At 38.2% G+C, this 20,731-nt stretch overlaps 1 protein-coding gene and 1 pseudogene across 1 annotated transcript in view; one reads left to right on the forward strand and one right to left on the reverse strand.

Annotated features, from left to right (window-relative positions):
• UGT8 (UDP glycosyltransferase 8) overlaps positions 1-18,653 on the forward strand; it is an 86,352-nt gene extending 67,699 nt beyond the window's left edge. The window contains exons 3-6 of the mRNA XM_064584979.1: positions 9,919-10,061; positions 11,991-12,067; positions 15,220-15,439; positions 16,032-18,653. Of these exons, the coding sequence (XP_064441049.1) occupies positions 9,919-10,061; positions 11,991-12,067; positions 15,220-15,439; positions 16,032-16,395 (804 nt within the window). The 3' untranslated portion in view covers positions 16,396-18,653. The remainder of the gene's footprint in view (positions 1-9,918; positions 10,062-11,990; positions 12,068-15,219; positions 15,440-16,031) is intronic.
• On the reverse strand, positions 11,350-11,687 carry LOC123847555 (large ribosomal subunit protein eL33-like; annotated as a pseudogene).
• Positions 18,654-20,731: the final 2,078 nt, after the last annotated feature.

A 20,731-nucleotide genomic window follows, 5' to 3' on the forward strand; every position in this document is an offset into this window, starting at 1 on the left:
TTTATTACAGCCGTTTCACTCATCTGCCTCCATCCTAGACATGGATTTTGCCCTGTTCATTCTGTCTCTGTGACATAACAGTGTGATTATCACAAAAAAAGTTTTGGGTTTTTGCTGGAAGGAAACAAGACAGACAGCTAGATGGCTGGCACACCTACCTTTATTTTCTCTAGGCAAGCCACATAATTTAGTAGCTACAGTTGAATTTAAAAAATGAGACCTTTCTTTAAAATGTTCGACATTCTCTTTGTTGGCTCAAACTCTAGAGAAAAGACAATCTTGCTTATCTAAGTAACGGAAAGAAAAAAAATAAAGGAATGCATTTGTTTATCTGTTTAAGGATGTAGATTACCATTAGCTTTCTTGATTTCTTAAAATAAGCAGTGAGCACCAAGAAGAGAGAAAGTCTTGTGTGTAAGTTCACATTCAAGTGAGGTGATAAGTGTCCTGGGAGAGAGCACCTCCCACAGAGGAGATCAACAGAGAATAAATATCCTTTGTCAGGGCTTTGGTAAATCACTGTGATGTAAGGAGGAAATCTCAGGTACCACAGGGCAGGCTGCATCTGGAGGAATGAAGAGCAGATAAGGTGTCCAAACCTGATGGGAGATAACAGTAGAAAGTTCGGTTTTGGCCATGTTGTTAGGAATGTAAACTCTCTGAAGATAGGAATTTTTGTTCATTTGTTCTTTGATATGTCTCAAGTGCCTAAAAGAATGTCAGGTATGGTACATAGCAGGTGCTCAATAGTATTTGCTGAATTAATAAATGGACTTTGAAACCCACCTAATTTATTGGGACACTATTTGATAGTCATGACCTTTTTTTTTCTAGCAGAACTTAGAACATTTAGCTGACAGCAGATTGTGAAGGAAAGACTGTTCTGGATCTCACATCTGTACACTACACTCAGATGTGCAAAGAAAACATTTGCCTCCTCTTTCTGCATCTTCATCCCTCCCCTTCATTCTCACTCTATTGCAAATAAGCATACTCCAATCTCTCTTACTCTCCCAAATCTCTGGATTTTTAACTTGCTTTTGTAACAAAGAAACATTTAGATGTTATTTTTTGGACTGTTTTTTTTTTTTTTTTCTTTTTCTGGTAAGATTTTCATTGTTTTATACCCAGCGGCTACTTTCCATCATGCCTCAGTACCTTGCCATGATCGTAACCTTGGGACATCCCGACTGTGTGCAATTTCTGGAAGCTCTTCAGAACCTTGAAAACTTTACTCTCTTCAGAGTCAAATCAAGGTTTCAAATTTTGCCTGCTCTTCACTGTAACTGTAATAGCAAAAATTAAAAGCCTTATGAGAAAGAAAGAAGATACTACAGAATCCCAGTGGAAATGAACACACGCTTCTAGGTACTTAATTTCATTCTCCCAAATGTTCAGTGTGTTAATAAAAAAATCATCTTCTGAGATGTTTAAAAAGTTGAACCATCACCTGGACATTCATCACTGTATTGCTTCTTTAGGTTAGTTGTGGCTTAAGCCTTTTGGATAATCTTGGAAATCCCTTAAATGTTCTGAAAAACTGACAACTAGATTTGATACTGCATGTAAAACATTTTTTTGTTTTTCTACTTCTCATTTGTTTGAAGGAGCTTTATTCGGAAGAATTTCAAACATGGTGAACAGAGTATAACTGAGAGAAAATATCTTGGTACAGAATGACTTTTTTTTTTCTCCTCATCTCAATGTGGCTATCATTTCAGGCCCTATTCAGTCTATTGTTTATCGCACATCCTGTCTAGGGAAAAAGAACAGCGTAATTTTTACTTAACATAGCACTTTTACATATTTGATCTCATTTAATCTTCACAATGACCTTGTGAATATTATCAGCACTTTTAGAGATGAGAAATCTGGGCTGGAGAGAGACTAGGAAACTTGAGTAAGATCACACAGCAACTTGTGGAACCGAGGTTTGAATGAAATCCTTTGCCAGTCAGATCAGTGCAAATAATGGTTGGTACATTTCATTTTGAGTGGTAACTTTCATATTTATATCTTCAATGGCATTTTTTGTTGTTGTTTAGTAAGTCTTGGTTAACTATCTTAGCAGTAGCCAAAGATCAGGTTAGATGTCCCACGATGTTTTTTGAACATTTTACATCAAAATGTTCATTATTATCTTACCTACTGAGTTTTGCAGATGAATATTCCAATTCTCTGCAGCCCACCTGACCAAAGCGGAACATTCTTTATGTCAGGCCCTTTAAAATGGGAAAAGAGGCCTATTGATGTTGGTGTTGGAAACAAGAAAAAAGTCCCGCTTCTCCATCGTCCTCTCTCAGTAGGATTCTCTCACAGTCCAGGCATTCTTCGTCTCAGAATGGACGAGGCTGACAAAGGACGCAGTGTTGCTGCTTTCTCAACTGTGCTGGCCCCCGCTCAAGGCTCCTATTTTGTGGGGAGAGAAGAGGGTAGGTTTGGGTCACAGGCTGCCATCAGGACAGATGTGATGGTAACTAACGGCCACCCGCTCTGCCCCCAGGTCTCAGAGAGCAGTGAGAGATCTCCCTAGGAGTCTTCCTCAGATTCGTGTGCCCTCAGAATGAAGCCTAGACAGGACAGAGCTGGGCCTGCACTAGCCAACTTCTTTCATTGGTTCTGAAGTGGATTATCTTTTTAAAATATGCTTTTACATTTCTGGAGTTGGGGTGTTTTCACATTGGCCACAGCTAATAGGAAGTTTCTGTTTGTTTTTGGATGGTGGCTAAGTATATAAAAAAGGAGTCACCCAATGATTGTCTGCTCTGAGTTTCTCAAGATCTTGCTTTCTCCTCCTTTTTTTTTTTTTAAGATTTTGTTTATTTGAGAGAGAGAGAACTAGAGAGAGAGAGAGCAAGCACAAGTGGGGGGCAGAGGAAGAGGGAGAAGCCGGCTCCCTGCTGAGCAGGGAGCCCCATGCGGGACTCTATCCCAGGACCCCGGGATCACGACCTGAGCCGAAGGCAGACGCTTAATGGACTGAGCCACCCAGGCATCCCTCTACTCCTTCTTTTAATATTTTTTCACATCCTTCATTTCTTAATATCCATCATGTCAAAATATGATATAAAATCATTAAAATTTACACTTTGGGAGCGACTTGCCCCCCCCCCCCCCAACTCTGGCATATCTCTTGGCTCCTGTTCCAGCCTCTGTCCATTCTCACAGAGCCAGGCTGCTTCCCCCTGGCTTGTCCTGAACAGCTCTCCATGGAAGGAACAGGGGAGAGTGCCTTTTTCTCCCTATGACCAAGTGAAGGCATTTGGTGAAAAGAAATCTGGCAGTACTAGAAAACAAATCATTGTGTATCCAGGTCATGATTATAACAAATAAAGAAAGCAAATACATTAACATACAGTATTTGATTATGAAAATATGTTATCCACATTTCCTTATTCTATCTTCTCCCATTAAGGACTAAGACAACTTAACCTTCCAAGAAGATAAAGTGGTAATTTTTAGATATCTTTTTTTTTTTAAAGATTTTATTTATTTATTTGAGACAGAGAGAATGAGATACAGAGAGCATGAGAGGGAGGAGGGTCAGAGGGAGAAGCAGACTCCCTGCCTAGCAGGGAGCCCGATGCGGGACTCGATCCCGGGACTCCAGGATCATGACCTGAGCTGAAGGCAGTCGCTTAACCAACTGAGCCACCCAGGTGCCCCTAAAGTGGTAATTTTTATTGTGAGGTTCTCTTTTCAAAAGCTGTGTGTGTGTGTATAATTTACCTTATAGCAAATCCTACGCAAATATCTAAATTGATTATTTTAATTGTATAGGAATGGAAATATTCATAGTAATATAGTGAGGGAAGCACCTACCTACTGCTGATTTCCTGCTTAATATTTGATTTGTTATTGTGATAATTTTGCTTTCCTTTGCATTTGGAAAATGACTGAGTTCTTCCCCTAGACAAGGAGCAGGAAATACCATGGAGATAGGCTGGGGGTTTGGACCTGTCCTAATGGTCAGAAGCCTGGGGAGCGCTCTGCAGACACCAGACACACGTACTCCGTGCTTGCTGCGCCATCTAGGGAGCAGTGTGCGGCATGTGTGCCAGCCAGTTGAGTAGAAAGGACTGAAGGCACTGTTTTAACTGATCGGGTGTGTGAAATGAAGTGTTATCAGTCCATATATGCGCAAATCGTCATAACCTACGTGAGGAGTGGTACTGCGAGTAAATGGCGGTTGATGTGTTCAGAAAGAAGAGTCGGGGTTTGTCGGTTGTCTACTTATGCAAATGCAGTTACCTGTTACCATGAAACTGTATTTTTGAGCTCACTCAACATATTGCAGAGCAGATAGGAGTAGAATGATCGATGACAAGTTCATATTGTTTATTTTGTTCTCCAAGTTTCTCCTTGATATTTATAAATTTCACAAACTTGGCAACAATAAAGGAAATGTTAAAATAATTAAATTCACTCATATAACACTGCAGTATTTACTACTTTTGGGGCCGCAGTAATGTGTCCGTGGATGTATTTAGCAAAACTGTAACCAAAGCTCTTGTGATTTTTAAAACTTGACATAATACACTATTTTCTAACAACAAAAAAAAGAAGAGTCCTTAAAGAAGATGCTGAATACAGGAATAACTAGTAAAATCCCCAGAATAAAAATTAATGAGAGAAATCTAACACTGCAGATATTTAAAATGTGTTACAAGATACCAGTAAATAAAAGTCTTTGGCCCAGGCACAGGAATAACCAGATATATAGATCCATGGAACAGAATAGAATTCAGAAATCCGCTGAGAGGGCGGAATTTTACATTAATAACAAGAGGAAATATTCAATAGTGTTGAAAAGACTGGCTATCCATTGGGTTAAAAGTAAAGATGCATCTAGCCTCATTCTTTCCTCCAAAAAGAGATTCTGGATGATGAAGGATTAAAAATTCAAGAAATGAGGGGCACATGCACCCCAATGTTCATAGTAGCAATGTCCACAATAGCCAAACTATGGAAAGAGCGTAGATGTCCATCAACAGATGAATGGATAAAGAACGGATATATATATATATATATATATACGCACACACCATGGAATATTATGCAGCCATCAAAAAATAAAATCTTGCCATTTGCAACAACGTAGATGGAACTAGAGGGTATTATGCTAAGCAAGATAAATCATTCAGAGAAAGACAGGTATCATATGATCTCACCGATATGAGGAATTCTTAATCTCAGGAAACCAACTGAGGGTTGCTGGAGTGGTGGAGGGTGGGAGGGATGGGGTGGCTGGGTGATAGACATTGGGGAGGGTATGTGCTATGATGAGCATTGTGAATTGTGCAAGACTGTTGAATCACAGACCTGTATCTCTGAAACAAATAATATATGTTAGTAAAAAATAAATAAATAAATAAATAAAAAATAAAACCAGTGTTGCAACACCCCCCCCCCCAAAAAAATGAAGAAATGAAACTACAAAATTACTAAAGGAAACTATGGGTATTTAAAAGATAATCTTAATGTGGGAAAAGTGCTAACTAAGTCAATAGACCAAGAGGCCATTTAGGAAAAGACATTTTATCTTTATAGCAAAACAAAAAAGTTGACAGAAAATTAGAAAACAATAATACTTAAGGGTAAATACTGTATTTGGGTTTTTTTTTTTAAGTTAAAATGGATTAAATTCTATGTTGATACCATCTAACAGAGGACTGCAGAGACTACAGAGAATAAGAGATGAAAACAATTTGAATTTGTGTTTTTCTGGCTAGCATGTGAAGCTAAGTGTCTTTCCATGTGAATGCCACTTGCTTTCCATCTGTGAAATGGGTGTTTCCTGAAGTATTTTGTGGAAATTTTTTTCTCATTATTTTGTTTTGTCTTATCAATCTTTTATTATGTATATTGAAATTATTTCTGCATCTATTTATTACTATTATTATTGTTATTTTGCTTTTTTATTTTTTAAAAAGATTTTATTTATTTATTTGTCAGAGAAAGAGAGCGCACAAGCAGGGGAAGCGGCAGGCAGAGGGAGAAGCAGGCTCCCCGCTGAGCCGGGAGCCCGATGTGGGACTTGATCCCAGGACCCTGCGATCATGACCTGAGCTGAAGGCAGATGCTTAACCTACTGAGCCACCCAGGTGCCCCTCTCAGTGTTTTCTTTATAACTTCTGGGATTTGTGACTGGCCCAGGAAGGCCTTCCACACCCAGAAACAATAAAAGTATCTTTTGAGGAGTTTTTTCAAGTATTTCATATATTTTAATTCATTTTGACTTTTTAATCCTTCTCGATATTAGTAGAGGGATCTAACCTCATTTTTTTTCTAAATTCGTGGTAGGTGACTCTTCACCCCGCTGATGGAAATGCTCGGTTCCTGTGTAGGCAGGGGTCTGGCTCTGCTGCCCCCTTCATTGCTGTCTCTTCTCCTAACACTGAACATTTCATAGAGATGGCTCTAGATTCTAGAGTGCATTCTGATTATCTAGAAGGAGAACTCTCTTTCCCTGTTCTTTTTCAAAATCTTCTTGGCCTTTCTTGTACACTTTCTTTTCTAGATGAATTTTAGACTGCTCTAGTTCTGTAGCAGTCCTCTCGGAATGTAGGCGGGGAATGCATTGAACTTTTATTAAACATTTTTATCTTTATTAAAATAAAAATTTTATTTAAAAAATAGCATCTTCAGAACATTGATGTTTCTTTCCTGGCACATGTTACATCTCCACTTCCTCAGTTTTTCTTTTTTGTCCTTCAGTAAATTTTTCTTCATGTACATCTTGTGTATTTTGTTAGGCTTGCTCTACTCTTAGATATATATAGTTTTTGTTGATACTGTAAATGAGGTTTTTTTGTTTTTACTCTATATTTTTACCTGGTATTTGTCAGGGGGGCAGGGACATTCTAAAGTACCTTTATTGCTTTTTTTTAAAATATTTTATTTATTTGACAGAGAGAGAGAGAGAACACAAGTAGGCAGAGTGGCAGGCAGAGGGAGAGGGAGACGCAGGCTCTCCACTGAGCAGGGAGCCGGATGTGGGGCTCTATCCCAGGACCCCAGGATCATGACCTGAGCCGAAGGCAGCCGCTTAACCGACTGAGCCACCCAGGCGCCCCTAAAGTACCTTTATCTTTGACAGTGTTAAATATCCAGAATTGTTTTGTTTTGTTTTGTTTTTATATTGAACACACTTATTATGAAGGTTATTATTTTTTTTTGAAGAGTTGTTATTAAATCAATTTGCACTTTATAATTGCGGGGTCTTAAATTCCCGACAATACTGAATATGTATATAAAGGCAAGATGCCCCCTGGGGCCTCTCAGCCCTTTCAAGAAGTTCCGGTTCCCAAATCTTGACCGTGAGTTCATCACGTTCGGGATCCCTTCAGCCTCTGCCTGCTGCAGCTCATCCTGCTGTCTGGCACGCTTGTCAGCCAAGCCCAAAACCCAACCCCTTCTGTGTTCCCATAAAACATAAGTCACACCAAACGTTTTGTGAATTCAAGCTGAAGATGAGAGCTCATGGGGGAGGGGGTTACGTCCGGGAGCCCAGTGTCAGGCTCACTGTTCCTTCTCTGACCTTTCACATCCCCTCTCCCTCCAGCCCAGGGAAGAGCAGTTTGGAAATTACCTTGAGGCCTCATTCTAAGCCAATTGGAGTTTTATCTTCTAAAAATGCTGAGCGCTTTTCCTGAAGGGAACTATAATGACTAACATCTTCTCTGCTCCCTTTCTTATCAATAAAGGCTAGATGGTTGAGTATATTCTTGTAAATGGTTAATGAGTATGGCTGGAAAAAATCTAGGAAAATAGCTTAATGGATTTTATTTTATGCCATGCACAACAAAGAACAAACAACTGAAGTATTTATTGCATAGAGTCGGTTGAAACTCAAAGACCTTTTAAGTCCTTGGGAAACAAAATTTAAATAACATTATTATTGTAAGGCTTAGTATATGTGAATGTCAGCTTTTTTAAAAATGGCGTTGACCCTGAAATTTTAATCTTTAGAGAACTGGGTAGTAGGTGATAAATTACTTGAAGACAAACCATAGGGATAAAATGTAGTATTAGAGTCATTCTACCATGCAGCCTTCATATTTGTTTTAAGTACATCTGGCTTAGGACTGCATCTAAAATGAAAATTTTAAATCAGTTTGTTCTTGTTTCTTACTTTGAATCCGCAGATAATACTGTTATATTTTCAGTACATGTGATATTCTTGCTAAATGTAGTAGAATGTAAATTGAAAGCTGTATTAATAATCACAGCCTATTTTACCCACTCAGTAGCTAGAAGGGTGTACCCCCTTCCATCATCATCCCAGTCATCTAGCGACACTACCCACTAACTCATTTCGGACACAAATAAAATGTGGCCCCCTCTTCCCTGCTAAGAATGAGTACAATAGAGTCATTAATACAGATCTCATTAAGTGATAAAAGAAAAGGGGGAAAAGCAAAGGAAGGGAAGACATGGGGGGGCTAATGTTCCATGTAAATACTTGGTGTTGAGCTGGGTGGTGATGTCATTGTGACAGTTCTTCTTACTGTGCAGTTATCACCCCACTCCCCCTTCAGTAAATCAGGGTATGTCAGAAAGGGGTGTGAAATGCAAAGAACATTCTGAATGAGAGACCTGCAGGGTCCGTGAGACCTAACTGGGACAGCTCACTCCGCACATCATGAATACAGAGTGGTCTGTCCCGTTTTCATGCCTGGTATCATGGCAGAGGTGTTGTCAACAGCACGTTTGTTTTCCTTACTGTGGAATTACCTGTTCCTCAAAGTGCTGTGGCCCTGTTAGTTTTCCTACGGGAAACTGAAGCTCAGTGTCTTTGACAAAGACTTATTCAAGGGGTCAACGTACCGTAAAAGCAAGTTTGTGCCTACAGAATAAAATAAAGCAAGGATAGTATCCCTCAAAACTAACTGCTTTCATTTTCCGTATAAATTAACCATACTGGCAAAAATTTATCCATGTGTCTTCCTCCAAAATGAGTGATTCCTGCAGTGTTAGAGTTGTCCCTACTTAACCTCGGATCTGCATGAGTTACATGAGCATCTGTTGGCTGTCTAAGGACAGGTTTGGGAATTTAGCATTTTCCTGCACCATGAGGGAGAGCAACCATTCAGAGATTTCTAGAAGCCCTGGATGCCTCACTATAGAGCATGTATGATTTGTGTTCTCTGTGAGTTGGAGAAATATTTAGGGAAATAGTAAAACTCATTAGGCCTATGGATCTGTGGAACTATTAGCTAACTCCTTCTCTTTCTTATCATATAACACAGGATGACTCTTCAGAGATGAAAATTACCAAGCTTAGACCAAGATAAAGTCAGCCCACTCCTAAAAACAAAAATCTTCCTGGGTGGGGGTGAGGGTGGTAGTTAATGTTTTTGTTTTATGTCCAATCCACATCTTTCACTTGTATCCTCATAGAAGAATCTTTTTCAAGATTTTATTTATTTGAGAGAGAGAGCACAAGCAAGAGTGGGGCGGCAGGCAGACGGAGAGGGACAAGCAGACTCCCCGATGAGCAAGGAGCCCGATGCGGGACTCGATCCCAGGACCCTGAGATCTTGACCTGAGCCGAAGGCAGACGCTTCATGCACTGAGCCACCCAGGCGCCCTCCTCATACAAATTTATTACTGACCGTGTTTTAAGCATCAGTTTTAATTTTTTGACTGAGATCTTAGGCCGTTAGCTACAGATTTTTTGTTGTTGTTATTTGTTGGTCTTACTAAATTAGCCATCCACCCTCCTTATTTCAGTTAGTGTTGTCAGGTGAAATATTTTAAACAAAAGCAGTTATTTAAAGAAAAATTTTATGTACTTTACTTCCTAATGGTTTAAGAAAATTACCTGAAGTCTTTTTAAAAACTGGGCTCTTGTTGAAGCTGATTATGAACTATATTGGTCTTTCATAAAATTAACTGCTACATTTTGATTTGTAGGATCTCCAAAGATGGGTAAATGGTGCTAATGAACATGGCTTTGTCCTGGTATCTTTCGGAGCTGGTGTCAAGTATCTGTCAGAAGACATTGCTAACAAACTGGCTGGAGCTCTGGGGAGATTGCCCCAAAAAGTGATTTGGAGGTAAGGTAATAATGTCGATTGTTTCTTCACTGTTGATTTTCAGTATCTCCTTGCTTAGCCTGCAGGTCCCGGTCAAGCACAGCACACTGACTCCCTGGCAAGATTAGCAGGATGCCCCTCAATTTTCATTTTGTTTCTTAGTGTATTGAAATCTAGGGACTAATTTCTAAGACTCTGTGATGGATAAAGAAAGAGATATCAAGTCTATAGCCTACAAGGAAAATATGATGCAGAATGATTTATCCTTATCCTTTTATGTTACCCCTCAGCTTTATATCCTGTTTCTCCTTCTGTTAGTTATTGTCATTTTAAAAAATTGTTGTAATTACATGCATTTCTACATACCTTCTATATACCTTCAAATCAGTGTTGGAATGAAGTAAAGAATGATGGATGAATGAATAAACAGGTAAAATATTTCATGGAACCTTTTGCCCTTTATAAATGCTTTTTATTTCATTTATCCAAGAGACCAGGTTTTAAAAAACACAATCACTTGCCAGTTAATGCTGGTTAAAACAGATCCATAGATTACGCCCAGCTTCCTTTGGAAGGCCCTGCCAAGAAGTGTCTGTCTCTGGACTTCCCAACCCAGCATGTAAACATCAGACCTGAATGTCATTGCCGTTGGGATCCAGGAATACTGCAGTGAACAACATCGTCCCCGAAGTCTCAGGCCATTACAAGTAGGGTCTGAGTAACAGGGATTTTTCCTTTATAACAACTGTGTAAAGATTAGCTCCCACTTTTCCTGGCTGAGCTATGAAATGGATACGTACTTTATCCCTACTGTTTAAGACATTTTCCTTTGGATGCCAGTCCGATTGTGTTTCCTCTATTAGGCTTAACCCAGAAAGTACCCTTCTGCTTTATTTAGGGCAGTTTGTGTCTGCTCAGTTCAGACTCTTGCCACTCCCTCAGTCCTTAAGCATGTTCATGTTTTATCTTGCAAAGATCAAGGCAAGAAACCACTTAGTGATATCCTTCGCCCCACAGAACTCCTGTCTCTGGGGCCAAGCTAGAGAAGAGTCCTTTTTGCTTTCTTTCAATTCTCACACCTTCCTTTAGGCTCCAGGTGTCAGAGACTGGAGCTATCCATCCACTGCCCAGTGACTCTCCCTGCTTCTTCACATTTCTCCTTCTGGGTTCCCTGGAGAGTGACTTTCTAGCACAGAAAGTCACCCCCATCTCTGTAATTGGGTGAGAACTGAAGGAAAATAGATCCCAATATAAGCCAAGTGTCTTTTTTGTTTTTTTACAAGAGAACAGATCTACACCTTTATTTATTTACTTTTCATTAAATTTAAATCCTTGAGGGGTACAGCATCACATGGATTCTGTGGCCAATGGCTTTAGCAGGAAGGTAGCTTCGGAATTTGACACGAACCATGCCACTGTTTCCATGAGCACTAGTTACTTTTCCCCAGATTCCTCTGGTTTTGTTTGGTTTGCCACCAGGAGTTGCTGTGTTGTTCTTTGCTTTGTACACGTAAGCACATCTCTTGCCTAGATAGAATTCATAGCATAAACGCCTTCGATTTTAAGAAGAGCTGTGTGCTCCCTCTGGTTCCAGAAACCCTGCTTATAGACAGCAGAAATGGCTTTGGACCACAGCCTTCCAGACATTATTTGGCATTATAGGAGTCCTATTCCCAGCAGGCCTCCACAGGCTCCAAGATGGCGGGAAAAGACAAACCAAGTGTTTTTTTGGGTTTTTTGTTTTGTTTTGTTTTGTTTTTAGATCTCTCTCAATCAGTGAAAATGTGAAAAAGAAAATCACAATTTTTTTTGTTACTAAAGCATGGTTTCCTTCTTAAGATATCAACAAAAGATCATTTAACGTTTATTTTAAATTTAATAATTTAACCAGAGTCCGTACCAGGAGTAAAGTTTGATTTTTGATAGATTCATTGTCTCTATACATTTTAGGTTTTCTGGAACCAAACCAAAGAATCTAGGAAACAACACGAAGCTCATAGAATGGTTACCACAAAATGACCTGCTTGGTAAGTCAGCGACATGTAGGTACTTACTTGGCTTTTAGATCTTAATTGTGTAAATGTGATTTTGCACTTGAACGTCTTCTGTAATAATGTGTGTAGTTTATGAGAGAGTCATTATGTCATCCAGTATCTCAGATTTCAAACCAACAAGTCAAGTCTTTATTTACTGGAAAATAATTTGTCAAGTATAATTATTTGGGTCTATAAATTAAAAATTTTAGACCAGTTACTAATTTTAATTTTCTGGAAAATATACTTAGTAAGCTGTGTAAACTAGCAGTGAATAAAATTATACCTGATTAGACTAATCAGCTAAAGATAGTAAAATTAAAACAGTGAAAATGTAGATTTGTGTTAGAGTTTTATTACAGATGTATCTGAGAACTCAGAAAAATTCAAAGTTATTCATTTGTTTGAAACCAAAGAGAAGCAGAAGGCCAAGGAAACAGTCAGTTTGTCTTATCTTTATTTGGTTCGTATGTTTAGATTTTCCCTTAAATCACCAGACATTTTTGAAACATTTTATTAAATAAACACATGATTTAGTTATTTATTGGGATTCTGATCCTCAGATAAAAACTAAAATAACAATTATATGCACTTCTTTTAAGATATTTGAAATAAGTAATTTAACTCTGTGTTGAATAAGCATAGTTAGTAAAACTGTAATTTCATTAAATATCTAGGAAAACATGATGCCATATTATCCTTTAAGATATTAAGGAAATTATAAAAATGTTATTGAGTTTTGGTAATATTGACTATCATCTGTTCAATAATACTAAAATCTAACTGATTATGTAAGTTGTCTTTAAACAATACTCTTAAAAACAGGCTTTTGAAAAGTATTTTTTAGAAGCTACAATGACCTGTCCTAAAAACCAGCAAATTGAATTTTGTAACTGAAAAACAGTGAGGTATGTAAGTGGCTCTAAATAATATTCTTAAAAATAGGCTTTTGAAAAGTATTTTTTAGAAGCTATAAAATGACCCATCGTAAAAAACAGCAAATTGATTTTTATAACTAAAAAACAGTGAGGAATTTTCTTTATATATATAATTCCTTTTCATCTAGTCCATTATATGTATTATTCTATAAATGACAAAATTGAAGGAGAAACAGGGCAATTTACCTTTCTTAATGCTTGTATTTCGTTTTCTTTCTTTCTTTTTTTTTTTTTATGTCTTTACTATTATGACTTCAGATTCCATAGAAGGTAGAAAGAAGCAGGAAATTTAAATTAATCGCCTGTCAACTCTTTCAGTGCCACGGTGTGATACCGCTATCGGAGAACATCTGAACTGTTCTCACGGTTTTTTTCTGAGAGGCTGTACAGCAAGGTGTAGCTACTCAGTGGTCCACACCCAGTGGTCCTCCTCAAATTCATAGCTCTTCCGGGTTCCTCAGAATCTCAGTTCTCTGCCTTTGCCGAGATTAGTGTCCTTTGTATCACCAGGTATGACTTTGTGGGTCCTCTGTTGGCTATTAACCGTGATCAGAAGATTCCTCCAGGATGAGAAGTAGGAACTGAACCACTCTCTTTCCCTTCCCTTCCTTCCATACTCCCCCCCTGCCCTCCACCCACCAGCACTGTCTCATTTGTCACTGCTGGGCTTGGTAGTAAGGTTTTGTTCAAAGAAAAGGTTTTGCTGCTAAAAAGAAAGTTTGAACTGCACTGAGAGGGCAGATCCATTAGGTGGGCTGAGTTGAGAAACCATTTGTAGGCAAAGGTGACACTGAGTGACTAACCCCGCTAGACAGGGGGTAAAGAGGGCCCCGGTGCCCAGTTGAGACCAAGGTTCAACACCCAGAGTCCGTTTTCTACCTGGTGTATGAATATTTAAAAGGTTTGTTTCTGTGAGCTGTAGTTCCTTTCTGGCCATGGCACACAATTCCTAAGTGCAATGTTTCTTTGTCCTACACTTCTTATACAAGGCTTTTGGTCCCTTTCTGAATATAGGCTGCTCAGGAGGAGATCTGGGTTTTGAAATACCTCATTAATTTTGATAAATTATCTTTTTTTATCCCCATGACAACTAGATGTTACATGATGTTCCATCGCTTACAACTGATTTTTATGTGTCAGTCCCTACTTGTTTATATACCCAAACTGTGAAATTGGACCCTAAAATTGTGAAGCATAGAAGCTGACATGACTTGAATGTTGTAAATTGTACGGTACAGTGTTCCTCCTTGGATAAGCACATAAACTCTTCGTGGATTTCAGGAGTCTAGCCCCACATCTCAACATTTTTTTTTTTTTTTTTTACAAAATGCATTCTACTTATTAATATAGATAAATGCCAGGGCACCTGGGTGACTCAGTCGGTTAAACGTCTGCCTTCGGCTCAGGTCATGATCTCGGGGTCCTGAGATCGAGCCCCACATTGGGCTCCCTGCTCAGTGGGGAGTCTGCTTCGCCCTCTCCCTCTGCCGGTCCCCCTGCTTGTGCTCTCTTGCTCTCTCTCTCTCTCTCTCAAATAAACAAAATCTTTAAAATATATGTATAGAGAGGTAAATACTTGGATATCCAGAAATGGATGTCTACTTTTATTTTTTTTATTTTTATTTTTAAAAAAGATTTTTATTTATTCATTTGACAGAGAGAGAGAGAACACAAGCAGGGGAAGCTGCAGGCAGAGGGAGAGGGAGAAAGCAGGCTTCCTGCTGAGCAGGGAGCCCGACGCGGGGCTCGATTCCAAGACCCTGGAATCATGACCTGAGCTAAAGGCAGATGCTAAACCGACTGAGCCACCCAGGTGCCCTGGATGTCTACTTTTAGTAGAATGTGGTTGCACCCTGGTATTTTTGGCATTTCTTGCTTTTGTTGACTTCCTATTTATTATTGGCCATTTAAATAGATGTGGCTAGTCAGTGGATACTTACAGTTGAGGGAAAGTTGTAATACACTCCCTAAAGCTGTAAATTTCAGTGATTTAAAAATGGCTCTTAACTAATATATACAGATCAGTTAATTATTTATATAATAAGCATTTTAAGTGATGTAGAGCAGGAATCAGTGAAATCATGCCTTTAAAAATCCTGTATCTAAAATGTGTATTATAGTGTTGACTTTTAAGAGATTTCTGGAAAATCCCTTTTTCGAGTAATTCACAGTACTGCTAAGTTGTTTTCTTTTTTAATCCTTCTTTAGGGCATTCAAATATTAAAGCCTTCCTGAGCCATGGTGGTTTGAATAGTATTTTTGAAACTATGTATCACGGTGTACCTGTAGTGGGAATCCCACTCTTTGGAGACCACTATGATACTATGACTCGGGTCCAGGCAAAAGGCATGGGGATATTGCTAGAATGGAAGACAGTTACTGAAGGAGAGCTATATGAAGCACTGGTGAAAGTTATCAATAATCCCAGGTAAGTTTTCAATTGAAAGCAGATGAAATATATATATATACCACAGCATATTGTCAATAAACTGATTATTACCAAGAGGTTGTCAATAGACCAAATATAGAAATATCCTTTAGATTCCTGTGTCTAATGTCTTCTGCATGTCTTCTATAATTTGAAAAATAAAGATAGCAATCATATGGCTAGCATGTATGACCTTGAATAATATTCTACCAGGATTTCCCAAATTGGGGGAGAAAGCATATTGAGAGAAGGAGTATGTGTGGGTAAGAGGTGTATGGTATAGCAAAAAAACAAAACAAAACCAAAAAAACTGGAGTGTAGAGTCAGAAACACTTGAATCTGAATCTCAACTTTGTAATCATAATCAGGTCACTTAGTCTCTCCCGAGTTCCATTTTCCTCACTTGTTTAAAATTTATTGTCTTAACATAAGATACTGTGTTTAAAGCACTTAACACAGTGCTTGGCACATACTAGGTACTTAATAAAGAATAGTTGCTTTTATTATTTTCCTCATTTTTATATTGAGAAAGCCATAATACTGAACCTTGTATTGACATGATCATTCTGTGTTCTGCCTCTCCACTCCATAGCTACCGTCAGAGGGCCCAGAAGCTTTCAGAAATCCACAAGGATCAACCTGGTCACCCTGTCAATCGGACTGTCTATTGGATAGATTACATTCTTCGTCACAACGGAGCCCATCACCTACGTGCCGCTGTCCATCAAATCTCTTTCTGTCAGTATTTTTTACTGGATATTGCCTTTGTGCTTTTGCTTGGTGCTGCCTTGTTCTACTTCTTCTTGTCCTGGGTGACAAAATTTATCTACAGAAAAATCAAAAGTTTGTGGTCTAGAAATAAGCATAGCACAGTTAATGGACATTACCATAATGGGATCCTCAATGGCAAGTACAAAAGAAATGGCCATATTAAACATGAAAAGAAGGTGAAATGAGCCAACAGCCCACAGGATAGTAACGAATCTGTTCAGTCATTGGATTTTTATCACTATAATTTAGTCTAACAACTACTAAAAGTAAAATGTTGGTAAACAGTTCTAACACTCCCTGATCTGATCTTACTAACAAGATTCTATGGAATTAAGACAGCTGTAAAAAGCACAAACCTAAAATGCAAAAATGTATTTTATTCGAATACTGATACAGAGAGTTTTGGCACTGAACCTTTTAGAAGTCTGAATTATTTAAATCAATTAAGTGACCATGTCAGACCTTAGTTTTGAGTCTTGATATGTGTGTGTCCCAGATGAGGAATGGTTTCTTTTCTCTTAAAAAGATTTGTTTGCGTGTATGTGTGTATGTATGTTTATTTCCTAATTAAGAGAATTTTTAGCTGGCTGCTTGGCATATCTGTTGAGGGTGCAACGCATTCAAGAATGAATTTGAAAGACAGGCTCCAAATGTTGCTTTTCTAGAATTTAACATATGTGAACTCAGAACACTTTACCATGAAAGAACACTTTTCCCTCAAAACTGAATGCAGTGGAAGAAAATGAAAAGATACATGGCACCGTTTTTATACTTTTTTGGGTTTTTTGTTTGTTTGTTTGTGTTAGTTTTTTGTTTTGTTTTGCTTTATGTTTTTGTTTTCTTTTTCTTATAAGCTGTGGACACTTCTGGGGGAAAAATACATGCAATTAAGTAAATGTATAAATCGGTTGTCATATTTTACTTTTGTTCTCCCCCTACCAATAATTTGCCTCTGGAAGAATTTTATAGTTTTTCTTCTATTTCATTTTAATGAATAACATTGCGTTAAATGCATAATTAAGACAAAGCCACAAAGCTCTGACTTTTGTTCAAAGTACTAAAGATTATTGCTTATGTGGCATCTTTAAACAGGGCCGTTATTTGAATGTTTTTGTAACTGATGGCTTTTTTATAATGTGATTTTTTAATGTTCAGGTGTTGTATTTCCAAAGTTTTAACTTTAAAAAACATCTTCTTCATCCTTTTTGTTGTCTGGGCCACACAATCCATATTACATAGGTGCCAACACTTCATTAAATGGAACATTTACAGTTCTCCATACTGGTACCTTCTTTGTCTGAGAGGTTTGAGATCTTGTTAACAGATCAGACTTCACCTGTTTTACAGAAGTGACAGAGAAATTGTATCTGTTGCTTGTGAAATGAGTTTCTACTTCCCTCTCTCTTCTTCACCCCCTCTCCCCACCTCAGTAGCGTTTCCCAGTCATTGTGGCTGACACGGAACAGTGACAGTGTTCACTTGAGAATAGGGATGCACGTCACAGACATCATAAAATCAGGACCTCCCGGCCGAACCATTCACTAGTTGGCAACTATGAGTTTATTCTATGTCATTCTGTTTACTTAGTATTTGCACTACACATGTTGAGTGTATGCTCTATTTATTCGTAGTTGGAGATCCCATGTCTGACAGCTGAGACTAGAAACATACGTTCACCTAATGACACTCACTAACATGGGAAGAGTTGTGAAAATTCTAGAATGCTGTAAATCCTTGTCATACACTATGACATACAACTTCATTACACTCCCACCAGGAGCCACTCTCCTCTACTTAGAAATAATGTCACAAATCGTTTTCTAATGTACAATGCAGACAAATGTACTGCTCTCTGAATACTTGAAGAAATGGTATTTTACATATAAGCCTATTAGTTATACCTTTTCACAATCTTACCATTATGTTGCTGTTAAAAGGGGAAAAAGACACAGGCAATGAATGGTGGGATGGGAACAAGCTTAGAGTGTATGAATGAGTTGACTTTACTTTTTTGGAATTGGATGAAGTTGACAGTAGGCACTCACTGGATGATTAAGCATAAATTAATCTCCACTGTGATAAAAACTTAAACAATAAACATGATTTAAAAATAGAGAAATGTTGTTGGAATAAAATTTTTATTCAGATTTTATTTCACAATATTATGTATATCCATTATAAACATATTTCTAAGACCTGTCTCCCAACTTTTATATGTGTATATGAGTGTAAAAAACAAAATGTTATGTGGGAATTTTTTTATTATTATTAAACAGAGGGATTTACCTTATAAGTACATCAACATGGATCTTAAAATTATCCCACAATTAAGAATGTTAAGTGTAGGCATTTACTGATCATTGTTGTTATTTTTTTTTTTTTTTCCTAGTAAGCTTATTGTGAGCCAGTTTTGGTAAATAGAGTGATTTTAAATTTTCCACATTTGGGCTAGATTCTCTAATAAAGTAAAGTTTTCAAGAAGGTATTTTTTCTTTTTTTTTTTTTAAAGGAGCCTCTAAATATTTTCATAGCTGGTCATCATCATATCAAATGCAAATGTGAGAATTTTTAAGACACTGATCCATTTTTCCTTTAGAGCCATAACTTTTAATAACATAGACATAGGGGCAGAATTCGGATGTCCAGGATTGAAGGGAGCTAATGTTTGGGTGAAAGCAATTGTTTATGATTGAAGTTGAACATTAGAGATCCTTCTTGAGACTATAGAAATTTTGTATTAAAATTTGAGGACAATCTCAGTCTCGTGATACTACACTGGTCATTTTCTGGTAAGGGTCTTCTCTGGTGTTTATCAATGTAGGCTCAGGGACACTGTCCTCAAATAATCACCTCTGAAAGTTACCCAACCACATCTTTACCACCCTCCCCTAGGCTGTGATATACAGCACCCCTCTCCAACTGGGCGAGAATCCACGACACTGGGTCCTCAGAGGACTGTCCTTCGCAAAACCTACTCTGTGACCTGCTGTCTGCCCCTGCCCGCCTCCTTCCCTGCTGGGGACTAGTGGTGGCCAGACACTCCAGAGTCAAGATGTAGCATCCTGGTTTTTATCCCCCGCACATTTCCTGCTTCGGCCACGACTGTAAGAATATCTGTGCTCGAGTGGTCTGATAGATTCTGATAACCTGCCTCGGTGTCCTGCTTCCAGCTCTGCACCATAATTAGGCATATTAGACATTGTAATTAGATGTTATGGGGCCGAATACATGGACTGAAATTAAAATGAAGTTCACTTTATTGGGAGAACATTTTGTGGACTATTACTATTTATAAGTGGTAAGCACCTTCTCTGAAATACACAACTGGTAGTGAATTAAAGAAAAAATATATTTTTTCTATTCACTATATTTAAGAACTGCCATGCAGAGAGTGGCATTCTTTCAACATTCAGTGGATGCCCATCACACGGCAGACAATATGCCAGATACCAGGGGGATTTACAAATGACAAAGTCTCTCTTTCAAGGAGCTCCTGATCTAGTGGGAGATACAGACGCGTAAGTAATTATAATGTAAAGTGCTGACGGCTATAGCAGATACCCATGCAAGGTGCTGCGGAAGCACAGAGTAGCCAAGAAGACCCGTCCCAGTGAACCCCACACTCACTACTGACTCGCTTGGTGGTTGTTGGTAATACAACTCCTATGGCTTGCTTAATCAGGAACAGCCTCCCCATTTTTTTTTTTTTTCAGAGACTTGGCTATTGAACCCAAGTGCTGGTTGTCTGAGGGTCCTGACATTGGAGGCTAACTCCAGCGGTGACTAATCTTTAACTCTTGTATTTCTGATTAGGATAGTGATAATTACTCCATGGGCTTATCATGAATACACGCTCACACACCCCCTTTCTCTGTACTGGCCACGATGCTAAATGTTTTAAACACTGTGTGTGTGTGTGTGTGTGTTTAAAACATTTTAGCATAATGGCCAGTGTGAAATGAGCACTCAAATCTGTGGTGGTTAGTCCTGAATAGACGAATCTCTGTCACAGTGTTGCACTTTCAGTTTTTGAAAGTTGTTTGAAAAAATAGGTTTTATTTATTCATTCAGCAGCCCTTTCCCGAGTCTTCTATTCACCCCGGTGGTGACCGAGGTGCTGGTGGATCCCTAGTCTGTCCCAGTTGTCCTGTCTTCTCTCTTCACAACCCAACTCCTCACCAACGCCCAACATGCTATTAAAATTGAGTGACTGCACTGTGAAAAGAAAAGGTTTAAAAATGAGAGAACCAAAACAAGGTGACAAAACCATTTCAAGGAATAGTTCAGTGATCTGTTTTATTATTGAAAGTATAATTAATTCATTTTCATTTTTGCTTCTAAGTAATTCAGCTGGTTTCTAAATATTGAATCAAATTAGAGAATGCTTATTTATAATTGGTATAAATACTCAAAAAAGTTTGAAATAGAAAAATTTAAAATCTTAATGTGACAAAGTTTAAGAATTAGATGAATTCTGTTGGTGAAAATTCTCTAAAATAGGCAGTAAGGGGCTTCTTATTC

The sequence above is a fragment of the Mirounga angustirostris genome, unplaced genomic scaffold (genome assembly GCF_029215605.1).
Source record: "Mirounga angustirostris isolate CCGP_5_RB_7025 unplaced genomic scaffold, mMirAng1.0.hap1 SCAF_2, whole genome shotgun sequence".
Taxonomy (NCBI): Eukaryota; Metazoa; Chordata; class Mammalia; order Carnivora; family Phocidae; genus Mirounga; species Mirounga angustirostris.